The sequence below is a fragment of the Megalops cyprinoides genome, chromosome 9 (genome assembly GCF_013368585.1).
Source record: "Megalops cyprinoides isolate fMegCyp1 chromosome 9, fMegCyp1.pri, whole genome shotgun sequence".
Lineage (NCBI taxonomy): Eukaryota > Metazoa > Chordata > Actinopteri > Elopiformes > Megalopidae > Megalops > Megalops cyprinoides.
Genome location: NC_050591.1, coordinates 13,614,795 through 13,636,939, shown reverse-complemented (window position 1 = coordinate 13,636,939; position 22,145 = coordinate 13,614,795). Strand labels below are relative to the sequence as shown.

Genomic DNA, 22,145 nt, shown 5'->3' with positions numbered 1-22,145 from the left:
TGCTACTTTGTACCGAACAGGTGTTAATTACACTGTATTTTTACTTTAATCTGAGTAAATTCAGGCCCTGCCACAAGGGGTTACATGTTCTTATAACAGTTATTTATTTCAAAATTTTGCTTATGGATAAGTCAAGGTCAGATGTTTTAACCAGCAAATGGCAGACTCTTAACACTAGCCTCTTGAACCAAGTAGACCAGTCATAGTCCTAAGCATTTAAATTGATGTGAAGTGTGTAATCGCAAACCTTGTTTTGGCTTAAAATACAACTTCAACTTCTTTGGATTTTGCCATCATGTATTCAGTCTGAATTTAATGTGTTAAATGATCCTTGATAGCACAGAATAAAACCAGATGTTCATCATATTCATATTTTGTGTTTCGTCAAAGAGTTCATATCAAATTCCTTGAGGTTGTTTTATGGTTTTTATTTGTATTAGTTGCTTTCCTTGATTAACCATGATCCTTTTGCACATTCTGCTGTTGTCTAAAATGTTAATAATAGCAGGAGTCTGTACAAATACAGTAATATTTCATTCATGACCTGAGGAAGTCACGGGCCTGATATTGCTGATGTGAAATACACACGCCTTCTTCCCCATTTCTCCTTGTATAAAGTTACATTAAAAAATGAAGCTGCTTTTCAGACATTTTAAATATTAGCTCCCCATAGCAGTACTTCCCTGTCCTGAATCATGCTTGCATAGGCCTAATGCTTTGAGTTCTACTCTCTTCATATGTATCTTAAATCACTCTGTATCTGGTGACATTTCCCTGAAGTATTAGCTGAGGGCTCTGAGCTATAGATTTGAGGGCCCTGTGATTTAGACCATCCTGTGATCTTCACAACTACATCCTCAACACAATGAAGGAACAATACATTTTAAGGTCAAGAGATAACAGTACCCACTGGAATAGAAAGCTGCCCGTGTTGGATAGTAATACTGTATGTTAAATACAATATGCCAGAGTGACATATTGTCCACAAGGTGGTGCTGCTGGTCTAAAATACTGCTTTGTCTAGTTGTTTTTAGGGTGTCACTGCAGTTCATAAGAGGTGCAGAAAAACATGAATAAAACCAGACCTGATTTACATGTTATCCCCTGCTTTTGGCTACAGTTGACATTTTATTATATAAAACAATTTACTTCTACAGAGCCTGAATATGACTGTTCTCCATTCTGCAACAACCGATACTGTCAGGGTGCTGTGACTAAGACTAAAAATGCTCATATATCATGGCTACTGAAAATATCCACACACCTTCAACATCACTGCCAAATTATTAACAAAGAATAAATGATTTTGGATTACACATTCAAAGACACTTTCATCAAAGCCACTAGGCAGATAGCTCAGATATAATAGCGATAAAACACTAAGACTTCATGAACCTCATAATGAGTGGAACTATCAAGTGCTGTCAGTCAAACAAAATGTTTGAGCCAAGGCCAAGGCTGCTCTCCACAGTAAAACACTACAGTTGATCAAAATCTGTGCGTCACCAATATCACATGGTAGCTCCTCCTCTGTGGGATTCACGATTTTTCACTCCTCCATCCTTAATTTTTGACACAACAACCAATCAGCATGATGTGGCCAGTTCACAGTCACGCTGTGCTGGCCTCATAACTCTGTGGTGGGGAATGCAGTTCAGCCCGTAGGACTGCTACGCCTGCATACTTTGCCTGAAGACTGGAAAATCCTGTTTGAAGACAAGCATTTTCTGTGGTCCATCCAGTCCAAGTTCAAGCACATGCAAAAGATCCAGCAGCTAGATGCGCATTTCAGCGCCGGAGTACGATTTAGAGCGCTTGTCAGGACGCGTACCACACAGGCGCCCGCCCGCTAAAAATGGAAGAGCACGTCAAGTTGATGCATGGTGTTTTGCCGCCACATCTTCTGTTCTGGCACTGTTATTATTAAGGAGGGCAAGAGTGGAGTAGCTGTTCTTAGAGCTGCTTAGCTGGTTAAAGGTTTGTTTCAGGGGAGGGTAACTGCTCCTGGGGCTCGTGTTTTGTAACGGTCATGGCTAAGTTATGAAGCTGCTTTCAAACATCGGGTAGTCTGGAATCAGAGGGATGTTTAAATTACATTGTATTATTTTGTAAATTACACAAGTTACACCCATAGACAAACACACATACATATACATTATATGTTTTTTGTGCTGGTTATGAAGTGCTGTGGTAATTATTATTCTTAACACTGCTGTAAATAGTGTAATAACTATTATTATGAAAGAACCATCTTTGGTGCAGAGTGGAGATCTGGGAAGTGAATTGCCAACTGAGCTGACCAACACAATATTTTTAGATGAGCCTTGCAGAGGTAAATCTTTATTTCAAAGAATTTACAAATCAAAAACAACTAACAAACATACAGATTTACAAATCATATCAAAACAGCCATTAGCAAAAATTGGTAGGAAAAACCTGAATAAGAATTGGCACAGGTTATACAAATCCCAAAATACACAAGGAGCTGTCACTGTGAACACTGCGAGGCTGTACGGGGCTGTAGATGTAGGGGGGGGGGGGGGGGGGGGGGGGGGGGGGGGGGGGTAAGCACATTATCAAACTGTTACAAGTTGTAAATAACCTGTAGGATTTTTTTATTATTATTGCGCCATTCCAATTAATAGGCTAAAACAGAAAGGAGAGAGTAGCACAGGGAATGAATCACTTAGGAATGGTCTTTCTTGAAGACATGCAGGAGTTGTTCTTTTCTAGCAATGACTTGGATTGTAGGGATTATTAATGGGGCAGTTTGTGGGATGGGAAAATATAATAGCTTCACAGATAAGTGTTGGGACCAAAGACAAGGATACATGATGTATTACAGAGGAACATGTGCACGTGGACACCTGATTCCTCCACTAACGTCACTTAAAAAGTTGGACACAATGACACGAAAAGCATCACGCCTCAGTCCTGGGGACATGAAAAGTGGTCCTTGCCAAGCCCTTTCACACCCACTTGAACGGACCTCTTCCAGTCGCAAATGGGCCTGAATGGGCCTTCTGCTCTTTGCTTGCTCCTACTCACAGTCTCAGAGAAAACCGCAGGTGCACAAATAAATAAGTTAATAACACTCAGGTTGGTGGAACGTGAAAAGAGCGCTGTCTCCATGGAACGCCATTTTGCCTGGTAACAGACTGCTAGATGTGTAGCTGGCAGTTATGATGCTGACAACCAGCTAATAGGACCTGCCAAAAACGGACTCAACAGCACTGCAGTGCCATTGGGACAGTGTACAAAGGCTGTAGTAATGTAATGGAGACATTGTGAGAACATTAAGTTTTGGGCAGGTTTTCAGTTCCCATCCTAAACAGCTTTTCTGTCTGCTGTGACCACCCATTAACAAATACTGGGCAGTACGAGAATTTACCTTTAAATTAATAAACCTGCCTTTGATTTTTTTTGGTTTGCCAGTTTTCGCCACCCATCAACAGCTGATTCATTTTTGCTTAATTTTTTTATGATTTCCATTGTGTACTTCATCTTTAACATATAAATAAATGGGGGTTACACAAAATCATTTTGATTGCAACAAGGATATTGGATATTGATTTTAATTGTTGATACTGACATTAATTGATAATGAAAGACTGATATTATTGTGTACTGTCCATTAAGATAGAGTCACAATTGTTTTTTGCCTTAATAATCTGTTATGAATTACACAAAGGTAATGCAACTACATTCAGCACAATTAAGAAAAAAGGAACCGCTGATGATTTATCCTTTTTAAAACTGGCAAGATTTTTCATTACACAAAAAGAGATTAAAAAGTACTTCAAGACACTTATTAGTTCAAAGGTAGGCTTTAGTCTTCCTCTTTTTCATAATTATGGACCCCCATTTTTTTCTATAGATATATGTATACATATATATTAAAACAAGACACATTTGATTGCAAAGCAAAAACCTAGAGCCACATCATACTAATGGCAGATGCACAGTGCTTCCTTATTCTCTGTAACACATGATCTTACTTTCACCCTCTCAGCTTCCTTCGGTAATTGGCTGCATAACTGAAGTACTGGTACTGCTATGCACACTGCAGATTTCTCAGGGGGTTCCTTGGAATAATTTGGGTGTTGATCAATTTTACTCACTTTATTTAATTTTTTGCAAAATGTTCCATTCAGAGTATTAGACTGACTCATAATCATAATAGTGTCCTTGGATCATGTTATAAACCCATTGCATTCAACCACCATAAAGTTTGTTCATTCAGTGCATGGTAATTAGATACTTGTATCATTATTGCAGTAATGTGTGCTTGTTGGTGTATTTAAATTCCATCTGGACCCCACACCACTTATCCAATCACTGCTCCTCAAAACACAGAGCTTGGAACTGACAAGAACTCTCCGGTGCGGAGAACATGCAATGTGAAATTCTCAGTCAGTGAGTAACTCTGAATAAATTAAAATGTCAATTTATGTGACAATAAATACCACAAGAAATTCATGAGAAAACATCTGGTCCCTGGACTGTCTTATTAAGAACAGTCACATGGAGGAATTCCAAGTGTTTTCTGAATTTCCAGTTGACCTGTCCCATGCGATAGCAACTTGTATTAAATTTTCCTGTTGTCATGTTCTGTTTCACTGTGCTCCCTTTTAGTAATTATTGACATTGGAAACCATATTTAAATTGTTCTCGTTTTTAGATGTGGCTCTAAGATTCCCAGCTGGAAAAGGGGTACCTCATGGTGTAAAAACCCACAGTGAAAGGATGATGTCATCATGTCCAACCGTATCTGACACACATCATCTAGGGACATTCCATAACGAGCGCTACTGCAAAGCACTTAGAGGAAGATCAATTTACATTGCAGGGGTACGGTAAAAACACACTGAAATGACAACCATGTTTCCGGAACCTCTGGATCAGAATCAATCAGCGATGTGCACACAGTTCAAAAAAGTAGATGCGCGTCCAGTGTGCCGGGGGAGGACCATGGAAACGAGCCGGTGAGAAGAAGCCGTGGCGGCCGCGTGGGCACTGGGGATCGCTGGTCACATGACCATGCGCGTGAGCAAGCGGTTGGAGCAGGAGCGCCGAGTCCGGCCGGGGTGGGTTCACCGGTGCTTCTTCTGCTTTGTGGTTCTGCAGCACGTGTGTTGGGGGGGGGGAAGGGGAGAGGGGGAGCGGGAATGGGTGGGAAGCATCGGTGGCCATGCCCCTCTTCCCACAGCAGCCTGGATGGGGAGGGGGGGGGTGGGGTGGAGGGGGTCTCAGTGCATCTCTTGTTCGGGGGGATGGTGTGGATAGGGATGCTCGATGCCATCGTTGTGAAGGTCCTCCTGTTTCTGCAGGCCCTGCACCTTCAGCACCAGCTCTCTGATGAACGCCTGCAGAGAGGTGACAATCAGGGCGGGTGGGCCATGGCTGGGGCATGTAACCTGAAGGGCACCGAGGGGACCCCACCCCTGGTAAATCTGCCCCACAGACACAAGCAAAAGCAAGGGGGGGTGGGGTTGGGGGGGGGGGGGTGAATGCAGTGTGAAAGGGTGGTTGTGCTGGGAGAGGACAGACTGCCATTGTTGGGCATGTGGAGTCATTGTGGAGGGAAGTGTCAGTTACTGCCTCACTACATGTGTGTTTGTGTGTTTATGTGCATGATAGAGAGAGAGACAGAGAGAGAGAGTGAGAGACAGAGAATGTATGTATTGTATGTACTGTATGTGCCTGCTTACATGGATGAGGGCAAAAGTGACATAAATGCTTTCCTTTGTGTATATGTGTGTATGTGTGAGAAAGAAGGAGAGACAGAAAGAAAGAAAAGGAAATGGTTTGTGCAGTATGTACCTGGCTGTGTGTATGAGAGTGAGAGACATACTTATCTCTGGAGAGGGCTGTGTGTGTATGTGTGTGTGTGTGTGGTGGGTGCATGAGTGAGTGTCTGTTTACAGTGCAGTTCAATGTCAAAAAGCTGCTCTGTGTATTTTCCCTATCTTCATCCATCCACCTGCTTGACAGATAATATCGCGCAGAAGCGAAAGACAGCACGGCTATAAAAGGAGCTGATGTGGGCAGGCGGGAGACCACAGAGAAACTATAACTGGGAAGTGAGCGGGACGCTGCTCAGGGGTCAGCGCTACAGATCAGCTGAGAACGAAGGAAGTGCAGCACAATGCTCTCAGCTCGCTGGAGGAAAGTGGTGCAGCAGCACCACCAAAGCAATCTTACAGTTAAGATGTTTGACCGATCATAACCCTCACACAGCTTACCTACTGCAGCAGATACAATACAATTACCACCCATTCAACATCTTATGCAGAACAGTGCGTGCATAAAGTCGGCAGTAACTGATACACTTTCTGCATGTGCCACGCATCACAATCACTTATTTGTGAGGTATGCTGCACATGTTTCCATTTCACATTTTGACACATTCAAACACATATCCGCTTTTTCACATCATCTGAAGAGAGGGACACAGATACTCACTTCTGTGTTGTTACTGCAGGTGTGGAGGATCTCCTAAAAAAGGCCAAGCCAAGATTTGAAGTGAATTGTCACGCAACATACACAACCAGAAATAAAAATGCTCAATGCATTTCTACAGTGTACAGTCTCATCTTCCCTTTCAGCTGACCCAGAAAATGCCCAGGGCACAGATGTATGAAGTATGAACTTTTCTTGACATTTACTAGAGGGCAAAGGACACCAAATACTACATTGTGCATTTTGCATAAGGCCCTGTATGACTCAGAAGTCCACGAGCTCCCAGATACTACATCCTGCCATCTGGTTCTCTCATTGTAAATTGATGATACTAAAGCATAATTCTACACAATGCATGACTTTTCTCACGATTCTCTGAGCCTCTCTCATTGGACGGCTCATCAAAGTGATGTCAGCAGACAAGACTGCGGCCTTTGGCTTACCTTGAGTTTGCATGCTCGTTCCTCGTCGCTCGGTAGGTCCAGGAGCTCGTCGATATTCACCTCCTCAGGCATGTCCTCCTCCTGCAAAGAGCCAAACAGGCTGTCAGTCAATAAGCCCCTCCTTAATGTCTGTCAGCCAACAAGCCCCTCCCTAATGTCTGTCAGTCAACAAGCCCATCCCTAATATCTGTCAACCAAGAAGCCCCTCCCTAATGTCTGTCAGTCAACAAGCCCCTCCTTTATGTCTGTCAGCCAATAAGCCCCTCCCTTATCACTAGGAAGCCCCTCCTTAATGTCTGTCAGTCAACAAGCCCCTCCTTAACGTCTGTCAGCCAACAAGCCCCTCCTTAATGTCTATCAGCCAATAAGCCCCACCCTAATGTCTGTCAGCCAACAAGCCCCTCCCTAATGTCTGTCAGTCAACAAGCCCCTCCTTAATGTCTGTCAGTCAACAAGCCCCTCCTTAATGTCTGTCAGCAAACAAGCCCCTCTTTAATGTCTGTCAGCCAACAAGCCCCTCCTTAATGTCTGTCAGCCAACAAGCCCCTCCCTAATGTCTGTCAGTCAACAAGCCCCTCCTTAATGTCTGTCAGCCAACAAGCCCCTCCCCAATGTCTGTCAGCCAACAAGCCCCTCCCTAATGTCTGTCAGTCAACAAGCCCCTCCTTAATGTCTGTCAGCAAACAAGCCCCTCTTTAATGTCTGTCAGCCAACAAGCCCCTCCTTAATGTCTGTCAGCCAACAAGCCCCTCCCTAATGTCTGTCAGCCAACAAGCCCCTCCTTAATGTCTGTCAGCCAACAAGCCCCTCCTTAATGGCTGTCAGTCAATAAGCCCCTCCTTAAAGGTATGCCAAACCTTAACAAGGGTCATTGTGGCAGCCATGCCACACAACAAAACAAAGCAAGAATATAAAAAACTGCACATGATGAATCCATACCAGTAAATAAAGAACATATCAGACCACATCTGAACATGTGTCAATACCTAACGCATATTGCTAAAACATCCATATTGACATACAGAATGAGGACTAAATGCTTCAGTAAACAAAATATCAACAACTAGCATCAATGAAAGGTCTTTGCCTGGAAATTCTTCCTAGTGATAAATGAATGCGCCTGCTCTGGCTCCATTGTTCCCTACCATCGGCAGTGTATCAATGATCAATTATTATCAGGAGTCATTTCATTGATTTTCCTGTACATCCCAGAGCAGCATGTACTTCCTATACAAGGCTCTCTGTTTGACTTCAGAGCCCACCTCTGTAGTCAGTGCATGTAAGAGGCTTTCATGCTGGCACACTGGTAATGTGTGTGTGTGTGTGTGTGTGTGTGTGTGAGTGTGTGTGTATGTGTGGGTGTGTGTGTGTGTGTGTGTGTAAAGATACACACAGCGCACAGAACGCACTGTGCTTCCTGGTGGCCAGTCTCGTGCTGGGCTATTGTTCTGCTATTGAATTGAACAGCTGTCCAACGGGGCCTGGCAGCTGTCACTCAGGGGAGCCTTCAGATCAATTGTGTTAGTGTGTAGGAAGGAGGGGGCGGGGGTGGGGGCAGAGCCAGTTCTGCCCAACCTCCTATAACCCCCTTCCAATTCCTCTCCTCATTGATACATATGGTGATGATGAGTGGGGGCAGGGGGGGGTCTCCTCTGTCCTCAAAGAAGAAACCACAGATGACTGGAAACACACATGCAGGTACACATGCACACACATGTACACATTGAAGAAATCTGAATATTTTTGCCATTTTACCCTTAAGACACAGACTGTCAGTTCCCCTGCATTTTTCCAAATGGAACAATGCTGCAACACCCAAAAGCAAGGCACTTTACCCTAACTGTTCCACTGCAAATCCAGAACACAATTAGTTGTAGCCACTTTTGATTGATGTAAATACGATAACAATAAAAATAATGTACATGGAATCCAAGATAACTAAGTGACTGTGTCTTCAAGGGGCTGCCACCCTATATCCCTACACCTTAACTGGCCTTAACCTTACAAATGTATTGCATAATTCTGATTAAGAAGCTGCCTGCTGTGCTCTCAGATATCATTCACATGGTTTTGTAAATGAATTACAGGAAACTACACCCATTGACAGCAGAACGTGATGAGGCCTGGTGAAACCTTGCTACGTTACTCTCACCTGTTCTCATGCGAGCGAGTCCCAGGTACAGTCACAGAGGGGAATGAAAAATGCTGAGGAACAAACTTCCTAAAGGTCATGCTCCAGAGGAATCACGAGTGAAAGAATAAAGAAAGTATTTTTTTAGGTGCATAACACCATGCAAATTCACCAGCCCTGGAGGAACCCGGAGTGCTGATTCACCACTACTGCTCACGCTCCACTTTCCAGAGCATTCCGGCTTATTTCAAATGGAAACATTACCACAGAGCTAATTACTCCTCGCCATCTTCCACCGCAGACTGAGGACCCACCTCCCCGGGCTATATCCCGGCACCCCCCTCCTACTTCTGTTAATTTTTAATAGTGCTTCAAGGTATAATTATTGCGCTTAATTTTCAAGGTATAATTAATGCTGTTAATTTTGACTACTGTACCACTGCCTGTATTCGGTGTGCTCACTGGTTTTTTGCAGCACTGTATGAGGTACAGGCACGTGTTCAGGTGTGGTCTGCATGTGGTGTTGGTCACATGGTCTTTTTATGCATTTTATGCATCTGCGTATGTTTGCTTTTTAAGTCTTTTTGATAAAGAGTGTCTGATAAATGACTCCTGGCAGACCTGCTTCCATCGCTATACGTTCCAACCCTTGCGTGCTGCGCAGGACGTCTTTAATGAAATGCGTGATGACATCACAAAGGCACCTTAAGCTGCACCAGCTCAACTGCTACCACTGTGAGGGTGTGTACCTCTACAGTTCATTTGGGTGAAAGAAGCGACATTATCACAATATTAGTCTGAACTTGTATGCACAGCCTCTGAGGGCCTATGTACTACCCCGTCTTGAGTGATAATTAAGCCCTGCAGTGACTGAAGGAAGACATGAAACCATGAATGTGTCAGGGCAGCAATGCACCACAGCACCTGAGATCTGAACCCCAGTGTCCTCAACTCACATACCCGGTGCCCTCGCGTGTAAGCTGATCCCAGATCAGTTGCTGGGGCCAGAACTCACCCTGAGGCAACTCTTTCGATTCACGGCTCGGTTGTTGTGTGAAAGTGAGTGAAAGTGGGCACGAGGATGTGTGCCAAATAAAGCAATGGAGGCCTGTGAGGTAATACTGAGCCTCTGGCCAGACTAGCAAAGCCATAACACGATCCATCAGTGTGCCACCGAGGAGAGGCACAAGCCAGTTTAGCTTCTTTTATGCCCATGCCAGAGCTATCCAAATACCAGTCTAAAGCAAGTCCACCTAGCGGTTCTGGTCTCCTTGCATTCCCTACTGCCTGCACACAGCAGGCACTGATGTTAGCAATACCTGCCCATGTGACAGGCCTGTGAGCTAGGGAAGATAACATTGTTTACCAGTGATTATATAAGCCTGAGTTGCTTTTCGTCTGTATGTTTCCTTTTGTCTGTATGTCTATGGCTAGCCATACATGCTGCATCGCCTGCAGCGCTCTTTGTCATTGTATTTCTGACAGAGATGTTCATCTCTGACAAAGTCCACTGAACAAAACATGGACCTAACCAGCTGTTGGCCGCCATGAGTCAAAGCTGTTTTCTTTTGCTGATGTGAAAACCTCCAGATACTTCCTTTTCTATCAGTGGTGAAATCTCAGAGAAGTGCTCTTCACGGCCTCCTGGTTTTCCAAACTGATGGAGACATTTTTGGGAGCAGTGATTTGGGAACCTCAGCTGCGCGAGGCTCCCGCTCTCTGAGTTCTGCTCTGTCCCACGGCATTTGGGTCCCTCGGGACAGCTCTTCTAAGCAACCCCAATCTCTGCGCATTTCCCCCACCTATTAGCACCCCCCAGCCTGAAAGAACCCTCATACACAGCTCGCACCCCCTTCCCCCCCACCAACACAGTGGCTCTCAGCAAACTTAAGCACCAATTAGGAGACACATGCTGGGAGTAAAAACCATTTTCCCCGGAGAACATCCGCACATTTGTAATTACAGGGAATCCAAATTCAAAAGGAATTATTAAAAATAACTCAGATTATGTGGTTATTACCAAGGAAACAGTTTTATGGCCCAAATCATACATATTGTCCAGGCTGATAGGGATTTTTTTTTCCATTTGTCTATTGTTACTTGTCACAATACTGACACACATCTGAGGTGACTGCACAAAGACTGTTTGGTTCGGCCAAAGTAAGAGAGAGGAAACAGGATGGATTTCAATCCTTCTCTTTTATGGTTTGATTTGGAGGCACAGATATAAGGACTCCAATTTTTTTCTCATATCCTACCTCATATATTTTGTATATTTCAGCACAGCTTTCAGATAAAAGATAAACCAGCATGGATGCTGGTGTGCCAAGTATGCCACAGTGATAACATCTTTTCCACAGTTTATGAAACTAATACTGCAATACTAGGCAATCCTCCACATGAATCAGATATGAGCAGTTACTCAGAATTCCCAAATCGGTTCATGAAAATAGCCTTGGCTGCCTCAAGAGGCCAAAACTGTTGTCATTGTGGATTTATGTTGAGTTGGAAGAGACACACATAATTTAATGACTTGACTCAGGGTTTACCTATAATACAGTGACAGTGAAAAATCATCATATTAAAAGAAAGTGAGCAATTTTCCTTTTCATGTAGCTACAATTAACAACAGGTGTTGCTTAACAAAGCTGACCCAAATCTTTCATTATGAGAAGAAATATTGTTTTTTCATGTGCACTTGCCAACCATGCCCACAGGTTTGCATGCCCTGCTCTTCAGGGATGAGTGACAGTACCTTAGTACTGTCAGTAATTAGACAGTAATTATTACCATACATTTGGAGGATTTTCAAAGGATGTCGCAGTGGCAAGCTAGTGAAACTGCACATCATTGACCCCAGGTCTTGGAAATACCAAGGCAGGGTTGTTGAAGCAATATTAATATGGTGAAGAGAATGGCAATACTCAGTTGCATCTTAACAGACAAAATGGCTGAACCTCAATTATATCCATGGAAGTTTACAGCAGAATACACTTGTTATGCTATTGTTTTTACTAAGCTTCCATTTGTTTGATACATGTCCTCATGAAGGTTATTACTTAGCATTTACCAACCCATAAAGCACGGTTTTACTGGAGGGACTGCAGTACTGTATTTTGCTCATGGGTAAAGAGAGACCCACTGGGGAAAGTTCGGCAATTTTTGATGACATCACGTACAGAGGTGAGTGGCACAATTATAACATAAACACACCACATGCTCCATGGCAGCGGGGGGGGGGGGGGGGTGAGATATGTCACGTGTCATTGGGGGGGGGCAGTGAGTACGGAGGAGAGTTCTGCGGCTCAGATGGCGCCGTCTAAAGGTCATCCCAAGAAGATCCAAGCGCCGCTCGCCCACCGGGCCACCGCGACCTTTCTTTCAACTCCAAATGCCACAGACACGAAGGTCATTTCCATAGATGTTCCAGGCATCACTCTAAAGCATTTCGAGGGGCTTCAGGTTTCTGGGTTGTCGGTTCCATTCCCAGGTGAGACAGACGCACGGGGCACTTGAGTGACATGCTTTGGCCTGGTGAAATGTGTCTCTCTGAATGGCTTTCAGCATGAGATGCCTACGGACTGAATGATCTCCTGTTAAGGAAATAATTCATAAGAACAAGAATAACCTCTGCAGCACACTTGTCCCTGGAATGTGGAAGTTGCTGAACAGGCAAATCACAGGTTATTACGTGTGCTGTGAGCTCAGGGGGGTCGATCCGGTTGGTATGCTTGGAGTGAAGCAATTTGATCTCACTTATGCGCAGGATTATTAAGTAAATACACTTACTTTTCCATAGTGCTCTGTGAATCCAGTTAAGTAAACGCCTCTTTCTGCACAAAAAAGAAACCTGCAGACTCATTTCTGCATTGCAGCATCATAGATGGGGCCCTGTGTGTCACTGCAGCTGCTGCCTTTGAATCTATTCAATTTTGTAGTGTATTCTCTTGTAATTTGAATACAATCTTGAAACCAACTGACTGAACAACACCTTTCAGCAATTTTCAGTTTTAACATCTCAGGAAGGTCAATCTGTGTACAGTGTGTGCTTATTAGCACCCAGTGATATTGCTTTTTTACTAATACTTATATATTGCAACTAAATATCATGATAAATGAATATTTTCAATATGTAGCCAGGAACCACTACACACAATCACATGCAAATAAAATAAGCATTTTGCCCAGTGTTTTAGCTCACATAAACTAACTAAAGAGGACCCCTTATACAACTACATAAAATGTATTGTCAAAAAAACATGACAAAAAATATGACATTGAGCATACCATTTCCCCACTACAAAGTCAAAAATATTGACAGCAAAGCAAAACGTCAAATAGGGAGACCAAACAAAACAAGCACAGTACTGCCACCTAAACTCCTCATGTGAAATTTTTGATTTTGCTATTGAAATCTTTCATATTATTGATAGTAATAAGAACCTGATATCGAAAGATATGGAAATATCACTGGACTTTCACTGTGGAATTCACAAGCCACTTCAGACCATTATTCATACTGTGTACTCTTCTGACGATAAGGAGACACTCCCCCATTCACACCCAACGCTCTATTTCCAATCATAACACTGCTGCAACCATAACAGGCACTGGAAGTCATCCGGTACAGTGGTGGTAACTCTGGCCCAGAGGATTTTGGGGTGGGTTTCTGTCCTTTTGTTTGGTTTTAAGAGAGGTACTACCTATGTCCCTCCGTTAAAAATCCAGATGCATACCAAATGTTTGTGTTAAAAGATACCTGGATAGGGAAATCTGAGCAAATTAATACCCTGACTAATATAAAAATCATCACAATCTAGCAGATAATAAACCACATAGTGCTTGATTATGAGCAGGAAGACAGGAAGTCTAAAAAAGTGACACCTGTCATTGGTGCGGGCTTGTGATGTGTCAGCCTGAGTCTGTCAGCCCCTATGCTGCAGAGACACTATAGTGAGTCAGTCTATCCAGTTTAATGTAGCAGCAGCAGCAGCAGCAGCAGCAGAAATCTCCTCTGAGGCCGCAATTTAGTCCTGATTAATTCCAGACCAGTGGGTTGTGGGTAATTTGGTTACGTTTGCTTGGATTCTCTGGGTGGCGACTCACTAGTCTGCTTGCGGTGTGTCCAGCTGCACACCACTTTTCTTCCATTCGACCACTGAAGTGTCTGCTGTGTGCGTGTGTGAGGGTGTATCATGTTGATAAGGCACGAAGCCGGAAATGTAGGCATGGGTACAGTTTAAAAAAGGCTCTTAGCCAAAGGTGTGGAGCGCCGCACTGCAATAGACTCTTACATCCCACTTTGCAGCCCACATTGCCTTAACTTCCATCATATTTTACTGCAAACAGAAAATGTATGTCTGGTAATGTGTAATACTAATGGTTCTGTTTTGAAAGCCAGGCTAAAAGGACATTCTTTCTTTTCAGCTATACAGCCCTTCATTGTCACACACTAAAAGCAGATGGAGCGTTGATGGTTTGTCAGTTTAAGGCTTGGCAATGAGAAGAGATCTAACCAAGAAGACACACTTCCACCACATCTCATCCAGACAGATTTATTGGCTGTGCTTCCAGATGCACGTTCCAAGCCTCAGCGCTTCCTTGAAAACTAACGCTGCAATGTGTTTCAGTGCTTACTGGAAGAGCTCTGGAAGAGTTTGTATTTATGCGCATCATGTCGTGCTGCACGGAAGCTTGAACGCTCTCTCCTTTGGCAGATAATGGCTGTTCTTTTTTTCTCTGTCCGTGACTACTTTTCCAGTTGCTGAGCACCTAATGGCTTTTCCAAACAGCGCCTCCATTTTGTGCGTGCTCTCCTAAGCCACCCTACTGATACATGGGCGAGCTGTGACTCAACATTAAAGAGTCCCCCAGCCTCGGTGAAGCGGCGTTGTTCCAACGAGGTCTGCTCGCTTGGACTGACCTTTCGAAACTGACTGACATTGCACAGACGTGACATTGCCTTAAGGATGCCACTGTTTGCGCTGGACAAGCAGTTGTATATGGAAATTGAACTGAAATAAACACATTACCTTTATTCATCCAAACTGCCACAAAAATGCTACAAACAGCTACAGTTTTAAGGACTTTGGTTACATGGATATGTTATGACTCCCACGTGTTATTTTAGAAGATGCAGATAATTGAACTTAGCAAGATTGCAATTAATTTCTACAGTGGGACAACTCAGACTGAGTACCATGGTGGTGCTCTCCATGTGATTCATGCCAGTGACTTCCAGGTCCAGAGACACTGATCTAACCACTATCCCAAACAGCTGCCCCACTCTAAAATGGCGTGGAGTGCATCGCTTCGCCCACGCTCGCTGTGCTGAAGTCAGCAGTCTGCACAACTGTGTCTGCTACAGGGGAGCGCATGCTTTTTCTCGCAGCCATTTCACTCCCATCCGGCCCCCGGTGTCCCAGCCAAGCCACTCTTACCCAAAATGGACCACTTCAGCCGTCAAGCTCATCCACAACCCTCATCTGTGACCGTGTCTTATCATCCTACTGGACCGAAAACACGGGGTGCTTTTCAGAGCATTTCCCTTGGCTGCCTTGATGAAAACTTAAACACAACATGGCCTTTTAAAGCACAGTCTGTTATTTTAAATGGGGTTAATGTCCTCTGGAGAAAGTCAATCACTATTTGAAAATAAAACCTAGGATTAGTGCTGTAACAAGCAATCTCGAATATGGGGATTTCTGAGTTCTAGTAGCATATTTTTTTTCAGGAAAGCACTGTTAAGGTAGGATATGTTCCATGATTTTTATGCAAAAACTGAGAGCTGCCGTCACTGTCTAAATATGCTGCTCTTTTGAGATCATTTCAGAGTTCATAAGAGGCTACAGATAACTGAAAAGAAATAAAATGTGGCTAAGTGATGGCTGTGGTGGCAGATGTGGGATTAAAAGGCAAATACTCCTGCTCTACACACAAGCAAGCAGCAAGCCACATTGAAATGTTAATCTCAGCTTTGATGACCCAGGGCAGGGGAGAGTGATGGCCTTTCCTAATGGGGCTGAAGATACCCAGCATGAGTGCTGAGGGTGGGGGAGAGGAAAGATGCTGGAGGATGGGGAAGTGGAGGGGGGGGGGGTAGGGGTGGTCTTTGTGCTATCCTGTGACATATGGGCCTAAACCCCCCCCCCCCCCCGCCCATCCCATGAGACGCTGTCCAATAAATCAATCCCGGGACCATTAGCTACCACGGCGCTTCTCTGTGCAGAGCCAGCGGTGGCTAAACCCGCCAGGAACGGCTGGAGATCTCATTACACCGTACTGAGGCATCGTGTGGCCTGCTCCCAGTTCAGCAGCATTCATAAAAAACGCAACCGCTCGCACACACAGACACATCAGTGTGACCCAGAATACCCCCCCAAAAACCCCCATGTTATTAACCTCATAATGAATGCACCTCGCAACGCGCTACACAGCAGTGTTATCGGCCAACGTGTCAAAGCGCCGGTGTGTTAGCTGGGAAGGCCTCCTCCTGGGCAAACCTTCAAACACAGCCTGCCATTCTCATGCTGCAGGTTTGCTCCTGAGTGTCAAACAGATAAAGAACGACAAGATGGAAAACTCATTCTGAAAGCAGGGGTAGGATATAGATGTAAACCTGGCAGTTTTACAGGTCAGGAGGTGCACTCTAAGTCTACGATGCTTTGAAGTTACTTTGATTAAATGTGCAATTCTACATGTTTTTTTCCCCTATTTAATTTCAGATTCCCTGTCTTTGTATCATTCAGGTCACCATATTTCCGTGACTAGGAAGTCAAGATATAAAACGAGACTCTCATTCTAGACAAGCTCAGACGTCTGCGCTGAGTCCTCGGCAGATCATATACATTTCAAACTTCTTGTTAAACTGGATTTGTCGCAGTTTGTACTGCTGCACAGTCTCACAGCCCGAAGCAGAAATGACACTTCTCAGGGAAGTGTCTTTAATATCCCTTAATCCCCTGGCATGATATGTCATCTTGCCAGAAATACGTAACCAGAATCTAGATCTGACTTCATAAGCGGGGGTTCATACTGACACGCACATTGCATTGAGCTATTACTAAATACCTGAGTGCACTTCCTCATGCCACCAAGAAGCATAAGATTCAACACAAGACAAAATCTGACCAGAATGTGGCTTCTCAATAACAGTTACAGTTATGGTCATGGTTACGGTGAAGAAGACCTGTGTCAGCACAGTTACAGCTGTCAGCACACTGTATGCTATATACAACATATATACATATATACAACAATACACATGTCAATACACTATTTTTAATCTCTTCAAGAATAGTTCTGTAATTGTTTTGGTTGGAAAGGTGGGGCTGTGGTGGTGGTAGTGTTGTTGTTGTTGGTGGTGGTGGTGGTGGTGGGGGGGGGGGGTTCAAAAAATTGCAACACTGCAGCTGCAATCTACCAGCAGCATTGTACCAGCAACAGATTTGTGCAGAACAGTGGCCCATTGTCCAAAGAGGAGAACAGGCTCGCTCCATCCGGCCGCCATTGAACTCGCTGATTCATTGAGCAGTCCTCGCCAGCTCATGGCCAAGTTGAGTGTTTCTTTTTACGTCCCCAGGGTTTTTGTGACATTTGCTCCGGAGGGCAACACCCTACAGCAGCTCTGCTGCAAGTCTCCCAGCTGCTATCTGGAAACATCTGTCTGGAGGCTGAGCAGGAGACCCTTTTGTGGGGAAGAAGTGCTCTGTGTTTAACTGTCTCCTTGTAAATATTATAGGCACTGATGCAGAGCCTCTCCAGCCAATGCAAAACATTGTCAGGATGTTGTCCTGGTGCTCAAGCAACATCGTGGTGCAAACACTTCACTGTAATATTTGCAGGATGGGTCAGCAGAGAATTCCTGCTGTTTAGATTACAAACAAGCAGCTGTTGCTCAAAGCACTGGAGAGCCCTGGCTGGCCTGGGGGAAAATCCATCAGAGGCTAACAGTTTTTACAATGGATATTCAATCACATACAGCGTTGCTTCATTGACCCCTACTGATCTACCTCATAGCTTGTGCCTCCTTTCCTTTTGACATGACTGAAGGTGTGTGTACATCTACAACAAGGGTGAAATTGAAGGTATGCTGAGGAGGATCATTTTCAGACAACATGAGCATTACATCATCTGAATGGGCTGGATGGGGACATGACCAGGTAAGTCATTCCAACTGATATACAAATCAGTGAATCAAGGTATCAAATGCAAAGCTGTTACAAAACATTGATACCTGTGAATGCAACTCAAGACTTTCCTCAGCTCATTTACTGTTACCATAGGCAAAATGGGAACCAACAGAAAGTCTTAGAGTGGGGGAGGCACAGGATGCTGAGGGGTTTTTGTAAGGCCATGCGCCCAGCTACTCCGCACTCCTGCCACCACGCCCACCCCGACATAGGTCCTCCAGATTTTGTGTTTCCTCCCCTCTTCTCAGTGCGAAGTGCTGTCCATGTAAGGCAGTGAGCGCCGCAGACAGAGCCCAGTCTGTGTCTTGGAGAAATTATGATTAGGACCTTGACCTCTCTGAGGTGGCCATGGGAACTCATCGCCCTATCCCTGTCACAGAACACACCACCAACCCCCCCCCCCCCAAATGGGCAGTAGCCCACCCAGCAGAGCTCCTTCTTGAAGACGCCGTCCAAGATTTCAAATAAAAAATGGGTTTTGGGATTAAGGGACCTGCCTCCAGTTGGATACTGTGTTACAGAATTTTCCCAGCGGTGGTACATGCCTTCTTAGTTGAATTTGGTGTAATGTCATTGTTGCCTTGCCCGCAGATAACTGTGGTGACATTGCACTATGTGTAGTATTCAGAACCACCTAACCACAAAAGAGGCTATGTTGCCATACTGGTAGGGATAAAGACTGACCTGGTAATACAAACTTTCACTTTTGATCTACCACACTGGATATTTCACACTGAATGAAGTTAATGCTGCAGTAAGCCCCAACGTTTTTAAATCTCCTAACTGACCACTGCATAACGACATACACCACGCGTGCAAATCCTTCGAAAGATTTTCATGCATTGTCCACTGCACGTGTTCCTTACCACTAATGCGTGTCTTTGTGGATTATAAAACTGTCACTTACACTCACTGCTGCACTCGGCCCAATCCTTAAACTGAACAGTCTTTGTTATCTAATCAGGCCCTTATCTAACTTTCCGCACATTTTGCCCGCACGATTGTCTTTGACTGGGAGCCCTGGAGTCGCTCTGCGTTTGTAACACTGTAACGTGGACGTACGTGGAGAATCACCCCATCGCAGACACATACGCGACACTAGCGACACTCAGACGTTATTGTGGCCACTCGTATGTTTATTATGAATGTGAACTTAATACAAAGTTTCCCTCAACGAGGAATTTCGATTTTTTTCACATGGCATAAATTCGGTGCGCATGACACCGTCGGATCACACCCTTCTGCGACTCTCCTCTGTCTGCCGGTGTCTGACGAGAACGCTAACCCCAACCCCCTCCCAAATTAACATATTCGCTGGACAGAGACACTGCTAATATGTCGCTATCGTTGTTCATCAGTTAGCAGACCACCCTCCATTTTCCTGCAGCATATCTATCAATGGGTACATGAGATTCAAACAAAAAATAACTCACGATCTACACTGCGGTGTTTTTGTGCGTTTCGCTGACCGGGTTCTAAAAGATCTAATTCACGTCTAGGGTACAGTGAACAGCCAGAGGCGGTATTTTTGCCCATATATTTAACTGTATAGAGCTATTTCCGTGATTATTATCATTTCAATCTCAAAGGCTGGACCTAAATAGCTACCACGTTACTTTGGACAGTATAGCCTGAAGCAACTGCCAAATCACTGTATGTCATTCTGTGTAGTACTGGATAATTCATTATTGCTACTCCTGCTGAAAAACGCAGAGGTGATGTTAGGACGTCGTTAAGGGCGGCTATGAGGGAGTAGGTGATGGACAACCGTTTCAGACAGGTAAGCACTGTATTGTAACAAAAAAAGGACTCACCCTGCCCCGGTAAAGCTCGTCCAGACAGGAATCAATCCATTTCTCCACGTCTAGGCGTCTCTGAAGCTCCTTTCTGTTGTACTTCACCGTCACCCGGGCTTGTCTTTTCTGCACGCTGAGTCCAGGTTCCCTGGCCGCCCCACGGTTAGGGGAATGGACTTTGTTGTTACATCGCCTCCCGACCCGGTTCGCTGCCATCTCCAGCTTGACTGACAGGCAGACACAGGCGCGGACGGTGGGCTTTGGCTAACCCTCGCAGTACGCCGGTGAGACAGTGGTACTCTAGCAGCGTTCAAACTGAGTGGCGATGAGAGCGGGTGGTGTCTCTGCACTGGGTCCTAACGCCACACGGGTAGGGAGCAGGATTCCACTCGGAGCGTCTCTCGACGTCCGTGAATATTCCATGCTACATTATGCAAATTGATAGATGACCGAAAATCGAAACCAGCGATTCACAGGCAACATTAAGTAACAAGCATTCATGGTGACAATTTTGAATCTTATTGTCGACATTGGGGCATGGCGTGGTCACTTCATCTGCGTTACAAAGAAGGCTGGTTTAATAAGTGTTTACTTCACGCCCTTTTAAGCAGGGGTGCGTTAGGAACAGTATATATTGAAATCACTGCTCATTTTAGCCCCAGGTAAAGCCCTTACTTTTGTGGCCATTACAGCCCCCTACCTGGAAAGGTCTCCATAATACATGGATAGTATTAGTAGATAGTATTATAGATAGCAGCTAATTAATTAAATTTGACTTTATTTCCAATCAATGTTACTAGAAACTTTTCAACCTTTATGCTGTGAAAGAACGGCAGGGAAGTAAATGACTTAAATGGTAGTGACATAACCGACAACATTATTATAGGCATTTAAAAAAATCCAGTTACGTTATTATTAAATGTTGGGTAATATTCGACATCATTTTAAAGACGTCGCTACCTTAAGTGAATTTGTCATTGTTGCAAAGCTGTAGCTGTAGGCATTAAATGAATGAAATTTGGACGAATTTTGCGGATTATATCCCATCTGCGCCATAACAATTGTTACATCATCTCAATTACAAATATTCGCTTTATCAACCACTTGAGACAAGATTACTGCTACTGTGTGTAGCAAAGGCACACCTTCATCAAAGTAAAGCATGTTAGGAAAGCCTTTTTTTTAGTAATTTTGGAATAACGAGACAGAATGAGATGAATGAAACAGCCAACAATAAATCACTTATATAGTTGTGCCCCATCATATAGGACTAAGTAATGAAGGTATGCAAGATCTTCATCTGACCAAGAATTGAGGTTTCAATCCTAATTGGAGTATGATTGTAATGATTGGTTGTAAATTGTGTTTACCATAAATCCATTTCAAACCAGCTCATATTCCTAAGTCATTTATGCACTTGTTGGATATCCAGTACAAGTAGATAGATGGAGAATTAAGAGGTTATTAGGGTCAATGCAACCATCTATGAATGTACAGTTACATAAAACAGAGAGAAATAGTTGATTGAACAAGCTGAAAGTGAGTGGAGTATTTGCACATGTACTGTATTACTCCTTACTATGTATCAGGTAATGGTGAAAATAAGTATACGTCTGTTTCCTGACAGCTTCCTGAAAGAGAATTAGGCCTTGGTCCCAACATGGAATTCTGCATAGAACCAGACATCTTTCAGAGAGCATTGTGATTCTGTGTGTATGAATAACTGATGCATAAAAGATGCATATTTGCACTTGACTCAATGTGGTATTTCAGTCCATATTATGTTTTGCAAACATTGTGGTATTTCCTTATTTACATGCAACATGCATTACAAGCATGTTTTCTATGGAAACGTTCAGTTTTTTCTAACTTTCATAAGACAGCCATTATGGCACGGAAACTTTATTTTGTTCATTACTTCTCTCCACATAAAATAATAATTTGAAATGATGACCATACAATAATAAATATAAGATTAAGAAAAAGAAGGAGGGGGAGGAAAAAATCCATATTCAGTTGACATGAAATATCATGTTATGAACTGACATGATTGAAATTACATAATTTTTACATTATCATCATTTGACAGATGTTTTTACCCACCATGGTCGTAGATAGTGCA

General features: G+C 43.8%; 1 protein-coding gene across 1 annotated transcript; it reads right to left on the bottom strand.

Annotated features, from left to right (window-relative positions):
• Nucleotides 1–5,232: 5,232 nt before the first annotated feature.
• Nucleotides 5,233–20,355, bottom strand: ppp1r14ab (protein phosphatase 1, regulatory (inhibitor) subunit 14Ab). The gene is made up of 4 exons (XM_036537530.1): nt 20,042–20,355; nt 6,906–6,986; nt 6,466–6,498; nt 5,233–5,366 (listed from the first exon to the last, which is right to left on the bottom strand). The coding sequence occupies exons 1-4, from the start codon at nt 20,237–20,239 to the stop codon at nt 5,250–5,252; spliced, it is 429 nt and encodes a 142-aa protein (XP_036393423.1). The 5' UTR covers nt 20,240–20,355; the 3' UTR covers nt 5,233–5,249.
• Nucleotides 20,356–22,145: the final 1,790 nt, after the last annotated feature.

What these genes read in the sequence shown, in the direction of transcription:
- ppp1r14ab (XM_036537530.1), bottom strand. Translation starts at nt 20,239, where the DNA reads ATGGCAGCGAACCGGGTCGGGAGGCGATGTAACAACAAAGTCCATTCC. An exon ending in ACGAGCTTTACCGGGGCAGG is followed by an intron (nt 6,987 to 20,041) that starts GTGAGTCCTTTT and finishes GGCTCTTTGCAG; the next exon opens with GAGGAGGACATGCCTGAGGA. An exon ending in AACGAGCATGCAAACTCAAG is followed by an intron (nt 6,499 to 6,905) that starts GTAAGCCAAAGG and finishes GGCCTTTTTTAG; the next exon opens with GAGATCCTCCACACCTGCAG.